Raw genomic sequence first — 9,427 nt, 5'->3', positions numbered from 1 at the left:
CAAAGGTAATTTATTAAAACAAGTAGAAAGGGTTAAATGTTAATTTAAAAGGCTTGTCAAAATCTGAGTTATCTTAATAGAAAGCTGTTCAGTACAAAATACCAGACAGATATTATCACAGAAATCTTTTTATGAAGGTGCCAAAAAAAAAAAGTGAAATTTCCAACAGTCAACAGCAAAAAGTATACATAGCATTGGAAATTTAATGTGCTAGACATAAAGTTTTTTGTTTCACCACTGATATTATAAATAGAATTGTAATTTAAATTTCATTTTCCAATTTTTTTCTGCCATGTATAAAATACAGTTGATTTTGTATATTGACCCTATGTCTTGCTACCTTGGAAATTTACTTATTACTTCTAATTATTGCTTTGTCAGTTTTTTGGTACTTTCTATGTAAACAAACATATCATCTGAAAATAGAGATAGTTATACTTGTTTCTTTTCAAACTTCATGATTTCTTTTTCTTGATATATTGAAGTAGGTAGGGACTCCAGTCAAATGTAGAATAAACATGGTGAGAGTGAAATCCTTGCATGGTCTCTGATTTTAGGGAAAAAAATAGTCTTTCATAATTAATTGTAAAGTTAATTATAAGCTCCTCATATAAGACATTTCTCAGGTGTGTAAGTTTTCTTCTATTCAAAGCTTTTCAGAGATTTTAAAATCATAAGTAGATGTTGAATTATTAAAGATTTTTTTGGCCTTTGTTGGGACAGTTATATTTCTGTTAATGTGATTCTGTTTCTCTACATTTGATTTTTCAAATGATAAAGTAACCATGCATTCTAGACTAAGCCACAATGATTGTGATATATTATCTATGCTATACATTACTAGAGTTTATTTGTTAAGGTTTTTTATATCTATATTTTAAGGGCTATTGGTCTGTTTTTTTCTCATTATAGTTTTATCAGGTTATTAGATATATAGGTGAATTGGAAAAATTCTCTATTTCTCTATTTTCTGAAAGACATGATGTGAGATTACTTTTATTTCTTCTTTTAAATGCCTGATGAAATTCACCAGTGAGGTCATCTGGGACTGTAGTTTTAACTAAGGAAGGATTTTAAATTATAAATTTATTTGTTTATTAGATGTAGATTCTTCAGAGTACCTATTTCTTCTTATATCAGTTTTGGTAAGTTACAGTTTTCAAGTAATTGTCCATTTCATCTAAGCTTTTTATTTATTGTCATAAATTGTTTAAGATATTGCCTGATTATACTTTTTAAGTATGTAGTATAAGTAAGGATAACTTTTTTAATTTCTAATATTGGTTATTTGTGTTCTTATTTTCTTAATCAGTCTAGCTATGGACTTGTCAGTTTTCTTGATCTTTTCCAAAAAAATCAACCTTGTTGGGTTTGTTCATTTTCTCAATTATTTGTTTTCTATTTTATTGCTTTCTACTCTTATCTCTATTGTTTTTATCCTTTTATTTATTTTGTTCATTGTTCTTCTTCCTCTAGCTTTTAAGGTGGAAACTTAGATAATTGATTTTGGACCTGTCTTTTTTTTTTTTTTTCCAAAATAAATAGCTAAAGCCTTAAGCTTTCCTTTAAATATTGTTTTAGTTGCAATCCTTAAATTTTTAATATTCTAATATTTTTATTATAATTCAGTTAAAATATTTTTTAGTTTCCCTGGTAGTTTCTTCTTTAACATGTGGTTAATGAAAAATGGATTGTTTAATTTCCAAGTATTTGGAGACTTCTAGATACCTTATGTATGGAAAGACCCAGAGGTTACCTCCATTATCTGTGTGCCTGGTATTCACAACCTGTAAAATCCTCTCCCCTTAACTGGGAGTTGGATCTGTGACTTACTTCTAACCAATAAGGTATGGCAAAGATGAGGATACCAAATCTGTTGAGACAGCAGCCCTAGTCCACTCCTGGATTGCAGCCTGAATCCGTGGAAACCCTTGATCCATGGAAATTATGAGATAATAAATGTGTGTTGCTTTAAAGTTGCTACACCTGTCACAATTTGATAAGCAACAATAGAAAATTGATACTTATTGTTCTTGATTTTAAACTTAATTTCACTGTTATCAGAGCACATACTCTATGTGTTTTGCTTTTTTAAATTTATTGCTCCTTGTTTTCTGAGGGTATAGTCAGCACTAGTACCATGTGCACTTAACAAGACTGTATACTTTAAAGATTCTGGGGTATATTTTTATAATATTAAATAATAACCTTATAAATATCAAATAGTTCAAGGGGGTTGATAGTGTTCAGATATTCTAAGTCTTCATTAGGCATATGTGTATTTTTATTGTGTTTTTCTGAAACATTGACACATTTATCATTATTTAAAAATTTTTAAATTTCTAATAGTCTTTGTCTTGAAGTCTACTTTATCTGATACCAGTGTAGCCACCCCAGATTTCTAATGCTTACTGTTTTCATTTTCCATCCACTTATTTTTAATCTACTGTGCCTTTATTTTTAAGGTGAATCTCTTTAGGCAGCATGTTGTAATTTGGTCTGTTTTTATTTTGTTCTAAATCCATTTTGACTATCTCTGCATTTTAAGCTAAAAAAGACATATATGATGAGTTTATATGCCAATTCAGTTCTTTTTCTCTAAGGAAATTGTGGTCATCCTTAAAATTTCTGGCTTTGCTAAGTGTGTCCAAAAGGTATTTTCACATATGTGTTTTAGTTTTCCCTTCCCCATCCCGTCGTCATTTGTACTGACCTTTATTCAAAGTTTGAAGTATACTAAATCGTTGACAACAGATATCTAGGAAAGTCTCTGCTTCCATCTTATATTTATGCAAAATTCTGGGTGTGGTTATGAGATGGTGTAAATCCCTGTCTTTCTGACCTGACTACTTGCCCTCTGGGTTTGCCCTATAGGATCATTGTTCTCTGTGCTCTGTGGATGTGTGTGGTATTTTAAAGAAGATAGGTCATTTACTACTTGAATGCTGATCTGTAAAGCAGAGACCTTATTACATAACTACATGGCTGCCATAATTATTCAAGAGTAACACTATTAGACATATTGCTGGAAGTTTCAACATATTTATTAGATAGGTTACACAGATACCAACTTGTGAATTTTTCAAGGAATATAATCAGGGCTTCTTAAAAAACAAAACCAGAAAAGAAAGCCAGTTTTAAAGTCTACAGAATTACAGATAAGTTCTAAAGAGTGTTCACTATCCTTGCTTCCATGTCTCTTTATGGTTGCACATCTGTTACATATAATCAAAGTGGACACACTAACATTTTAAAGTCATTACTGGGGGGATACTTCATAAATCATGTAAATATCTAACCACTATGCTGTGCACCTAAAACTAATGTAAAATAATACTGGATGTCAACTATAATTTTAAAAAACAGTCACAAGAATATAAAGTACAGCATAGGAAATATAGTTAATATTGTAATAACTATGTACAGTGTCAGATGGGTAATAGACTTATTGGGTGATCACTTTGTGAGGTATATACATGTCTAATCATTATGTTTAGAACAGAATATAATATTGTATGTCAATAGTAATTTTAAAATAAATTTTTAAAAACTAAAAATAAATCATTACCATAATTTCAGTTCAAAGCTCCAAAAGTATATTCACACATGTATGTTGTTTTCCTAACAAATTATCTGGAAATAAAATATTTAAAATTGTCTTTGTTATTACAAACTCATATTTATATTGAAATTTCAGTGATGTTTTAAAAATTATCAGGGAAAGATTGCATCTTTTTCTTTTTTTTTTTCCAGCCCTATTTCTATATTGGATGATGGCCTTTATTACAAAAACCATAAAGTTGGTCAAGTACTGGCAGTCTGGTTGGGGAGTATCACACCTGCGTTTTTGCATCACAGGCATAATGGTCATCTTGAATGGACTCCTGATGGCCGTGGAGATCAATGTCATTCGGGTCAGAGTAGGTATCTGATGATTTTTGTGTAGTTACTAGAATTCAAGACCCCAATATTAAAGATGAAAGTCAGCTAGAAACAATGGTATTTAAGAGGATGAACAAATATATGTCATCTATGTGTATTACAATCAAGTTGAATTAATCGCTAAGTTTCAGATCATTAATGTCCCAGAAATCTCAATACAACCCTGGAATCTATTTATTCATTCACAAATATTGACAGTGCCTGTTATGTCCCAAACACGCTTAGTTCATATTGTAGATAAAATTGTTTTCATCAGGAATTTCCGTTATCCATGATTGAGCTAAAGCAAATTTTGGTTAATCAAACTAATGTATTCTCAGAAATTACCAACTGAAAAGAAGATCATTTAATCTAGGTTGCTCATTTCATTGATGAAAAAACTTCTGTAGAGTTAACTCTTGCTATATATCCAAAGTAACATGGTTAAGGCTCAGATCTGGTCTGTGATTACAAATCTATGGTACTTTCTACCACATAATGATGTCAGTTATATTGTGTGACATATTAGTGACTGATTTGTCAGTATTCATTTTCTATCAGAGCACTTTGAATTTGCTCTGAATGGCAAGATACATGCAGTAATAAATAATAAAGACCAGTCAGTTGATATCAATCAGACCACAAAGTAACAGTGACTCAACAGTGGTGTCGATAACATATTTTAAAAATCTAAATAATATAAAAATCTTCATTTAGTTTATTACAGGGTATCATGAAAAATTGATTTTTAGTAATAACTATCTTTTAAAGGGATAATCGATTTTTTAGAATTGGCCCCAAGTGGATTAAATGTAAAATTCTGGAATTCAACTAGTTAATCTACTCACAACAAAAGGGAAATATTTTAAAGAATATTCAAAAAGGGATGGAAAGAGGTATGAAAATATAATTTTTAGCTTCCTGAAATGAAAATGTTGAAAAAGTTAAAATTTTATTTGTAATATATGGAAAAATAATTGGGTTAATTATTATTTTGTGGAATATGTCTTGCTACAGAGATATGTATTCTTCATGAATCCTCAGAAAGTGAAGCCTCCTGAAGACCTCCAGGATCTGGGTGTGAGATTTCTTCAACCATTTGTGAATTTACTGTCAAAAGCAACCTACTGGTGGATGAACACACTTATCATATCTGCTCATAGAAAGCCTATTGATCTGAAGGCAATTGGAAAATTACCAATAGCAATGAGGGCAGTAACAAATTATGTTTGCCTGAAAGATGCATATGAAGAACAAAAGGTAATTTAGTATCTGTTTTTCATGTCAATAATTGTAGAGAATGGGCCTTATTAAACATAAAAGCACTAGGCTTAAATAATATCTATGGTTAAGGAAGAACAGATTTTCTCCATCTGTCTTTCCCAGTAGTTTTGAGTCATGTTAATTGGGCTGCTGAGAATAAACCAGAAATATTTTGTGTTAGTTGCCCAGATAATACATGAGGAGGGATAGAGAGAGCACTGTCTTTTCTCTGAGACCAAGTGGAAAATAAGAGTTAAGTTCAATGCTCATGTATGTCTAATCCTTGTTACTATATAATATTAATAATTCATGGAATTGTTGTTGTCTTTTTTCAAGTATCTTGTCATTAATTTTGTTATTTAAAGAGAAAGTAGATCATACCCATTTTTTAAGGAACTAAAATTCTAAAATGGATTATTAACTAAAATTTGGGCCCTAAGTTCCAAAGTGGGAAAAGTAAATTATATAAAGGGGCATCATCTGCCTAGTCCACGTATTGTCCTATATGTCTGCTAAAACTGGTTTCTCCTGGCCCTTTCTTTGAGTATTTATAATTGCTTTAAATTTTTGAAATATTAGTCTTTGGGTATTTTCAATTTGTCTTGTTTTCATTCTGTATGCTATTCACATAGATGTATTTTGCATTGCAATCATCTACAAATATTATTGTAATGAAAAATATGAGTATTCACAGCAACATTGGAACTGAGTAGGGTATGGTGAATCAGTTGTAGAGATTTTGGCTGTTCTAAGTTAAGATCAACAAAACATTTATGCTAAATGATGAAAATGACCCGTTTTGTGTAAAAAATGTGTATTATGAAATTAATATTGCAGGAAATGGTTACTACAAGTGAACCTGAGTCATGTCTCTGGTTTCACCTCTGGGAAAAGCATTGCCTAATATTTTTTAAAAACTTCTGTGCTAAATTAAAGGTTAACAATATAGTCTAAGCATAACTTAAGTTTTTCAAGTGCTCTTTATAACACAGATAAACTTGAACTTGGTGTGTTAATGTCTTTTATCAATAAACTTTAAAATATAATCAAATTATTCATCTAACAGAAAGTTGAATATTAAACACAATTGAACTCTATTGCATTGGGTTAGCTTCTTTGCCACAGTGAGAAAACTTTATTCACCTTCTCTCCAAGATGTAATTATGATGATTGTTCATACCTTAAAACCTTTTCAGCAAATGACTGCAAATGTGTGAAGCCATTAGTTGCCTTAAGCATATATGCTATTCTTCAGTTTGCATTTTGTAAGGAATAACTTGGAAACACAATTCTAACATAACCTTAAAATGTGTCTACCATTCACAGAGATAGAAAATATTTGGAGGAAAAACAGTCAGAAGTTGGAATGATGATCTGTTTTGTTTAGCTTGTGATAATTTGATAGGTGAATATCTTGTGATCTAGTAACTCCACAAATCTTGACTAGTCTGTCAGTAACCTTGATCTTTGTACTTTATTATCTTCATTTCCATACAATGTTATTTGGTATATTCATGACAGATTTACATTTTCCAAATCAAAGGGAATTAAAATTAATTTGGCCTTAAAAATTTTGGGTCACCCTTTGGCAACTATAAATAATACAAAGTCTTTGAAAAATTGTCCTGGTTATTCTTCATTCTATTTCATTAAAATGCATTCAGTGGTTACTGTTTGCGTAGAAGCAAGGATACAGCATCATACATACTATACTGAAAGGGACTCATGAAAACTTATTTATAAACTTTTAAAATACCATCAGAAATATCAGGAGGAGTTTCCATAGTGGCTAAGATTCATTGCTGCTCTAGTCATTTTATTTTGGTTCATCTGGTTTTTTCTTTCAGAAAAAAGCAGCAGATCATCCAAATCGGACTCCATCTATATGGCTAGCAATGTACAGAGCTTTTGGGCGACCAATTCTACTTAGTAGCACATTCCGTTATCTTGCCGACTTACTGGGTTTTGCTGGACCTCTCTGTATTTCTGGAATAGTTCAGCGTGTCAATGAAACCCAGAATGGGACAAATAACGCAAAAGGAGTAAGTTCGTGGTGCTTCTGAAATGAGACATATTACTGCCAGATTTCATTGTAATTGTTACTTTTATTAATGCAGTTTTATGAGCAGTTCAAACAGCCTTATTTGTAGATAATTGAATGCTTTGTAAAAAAAGAAAACAATAATTTTCCTTGTAGAGAAAATCATGTGTTTCTGTATTCGTTGAATGGATCTGGCCAACAAAATTCTTCCTCAGATGCAGAGCCTATAACAACTTAATAAGCATTTACAGTGTGCCAGAAACTATGCTCGGAAATTTCACATTGATTATTTTATTTGATCTTTATAGCAATCTTTAAAGAATTTTCACGCGAAGTACATGAGGGGTGGTGCCTGAGTCACTTTTTTAGAGGCCTAGAACCAATAACGTTAGTATTGTGATTTGTAATAGGTACATTTCCTTTTTGTTATGTAATAAAAGCCATCCTGATTTATAATGATAAGGGCAAGCCATATTATGTTTTTTTACTAGCTATTATGTTATTATTTGGGCAATATATATTTCCTGTTATAAATTTTTAATTTCCTATTTTTTCTTAAAATTGGCATCATGTACTTCCTTGTCTCTTTCTAAGATAGGAATTGATTTCCATAGTTTCACGGATACAAACTCTAGTCTAGATGCATCAGTTTTCCTTTTCTAGTCTCTCAATCTGACTTACTGTCATTTCTTTCTTCACCTATTAAAATTTTATGCATTTTCAAAGCCTGCACAATATGCTGCCTTCTCAGTGAAGCCTTTTCTGAATGTCCTGGTTGAAATTTGACTCTCCTTGGTACACCCCTAACACATTGTTTACCTAACGTTGGCACTTATTATAAACGCCTATCATTGGCACTTATTATAAACGCTATTTATAATGAAGCATATTATTTGTAGATGTGCTTACCTCTGTAGGTTGTAAGCTCTTTAAACAGAGTGACAGTGAATAGTTCACATGTGTCCCCACAATGCTTAGTCCAGTTCCTTGCATATATTAGTACTCAATTATTGAAGTAGAGCAGATATTTTCACCATTGAATATACACTTTTGAGATGTTTTGCCCCTAGTAGCCTAATTGCATGTAGATATCTGAATTACATGAATAATTCTTCTATCATCCCTCTCCCTTACACATATTAACCATGTGTTTTTTGAGGAGGAACAGAATTTACACATTTTTATGTATCTCCATGAAAGAGGAAGGGACCGGAAGTAGAATTTAATGAATCTAAACCATAAAAACTGAGTGCCAAATTGACATGATGTACTTATTCAAGTGTTACCTTTCCCTCACTTCTAACAAGCAAGTTACCATATGCTATTGTTACAAACAAAAAGCAATTACTTTTGTATATCCTTATGATGACTAAGTCATATTCCTACTAAAACAACTGTTTTCATAAGTTGTGTTTTGTCACTGGAAGTGTCACGTGGGTGAAATCAATAGCCAAGTTACATAGTTTATTTCATAAATATAAATTAAGATATATGAACATCAGAAAAAGTCAACTGTGTAGAATTATTTTAAATTAATAATGTTACAGAAATTGTATTATTGTCCCATTGGTCTTGCTGACCAACTATCAGTTTCTACTTCTAAATTACAGTCTAAATTAACTTCTGTCTTCATTTACTACTTTCCATTTAACTGAGGTAGACTATATCTTTGCAGAAAATGGAGTCAAGTTTTATTTTTAATTCAAATATACCTTTTTTTTTTCTACAATCGGGCATCTCCAGCTGTCTTGATTAATTTAGGATAGTATTCATTGAACTGATTTGTATTTGTTTTAGTGGACATTGTGAGGAAAAGCCAAAATTGCCTTTCTGTGGCTCATTCCACTGCTGTATTATAAAGATGTTGAATTTCTAGATTTAAAAATCATGTATCATTTAATAAATGCAAATTGTACAACAGGTAATTGAAAAGACTAGTTTTAATTTATTGCTTTCTTCTTTTGGGACAAGATTTCAGAAACCCTGTCATCAAAGGAATTTCTTGAAAATGTTTATGTTCTAGCAGTTCTTCTTTTCTTGGCCCTTATTCTGCAAAGGACATTTTTGCAGGCTTCCTACTATGTGACCATAGAGACTGGCATTAACCTCCGTGGAGCTCTGCTGGTACGTACGAGCTCTGAATGATCTTTGTTTCTTTAAAATGCCATATGCCATGCAGAGATAGGAAGGGTAGTGAATGGC

At 31.4% G+C, this 9,427-nt stretch overlaps 1 protein-coding gene across 1 annotated transcript in view; it reads left to right on the top strand.

Annotated features, from left to right (window-relative positions):
- The window catches only part of ABCC9 (ATP binding cassette subfamily C member 9), a 109,133-nt gene that overhangs the window by 11,081 nt on the left and 88,625 nt on the right, over positions 1-9,427 (top strand). The window contains exons 2-5 of the mRNA XM_019630365.1: positions 3,754-3,920; positions 4,939-5,181; positions 7,032-7,226; positions 9,197-9,349. Coding sequence (XP_019485910.1) covers positions 3,754-3,920; positions 4,939-5,181; positions 7,032-7,226; positions 9,197-9,349 — 758 coding nt within the window. The remainder of the gene's footprint in view (positions 1-3,753; positions 3,921-4,938; positions 5,182-7,031; positions 7,227-9,196; positions 9,350-9,427) is intronic.

The sequence above is a fragment of the Hipposideros armiger genome, unplaced genomic scaffold, assembly GCF_001890085.2.
Source record: "Hipposideros armiger isolate ML-2016 unplaced genomic scaffold, ASM189008v1 scaffold_904, whole genome shotgun sequence".
Lineage (NCBI taxonomy): Eukaryota > Metazoa > Chordata > Mammalia > Chiroptera > Hipposideridae > Hipposideros > Hipposideros armiger.
This window is presented reverse-complemented; position numbering and strand designations above follow the sequence as displayed.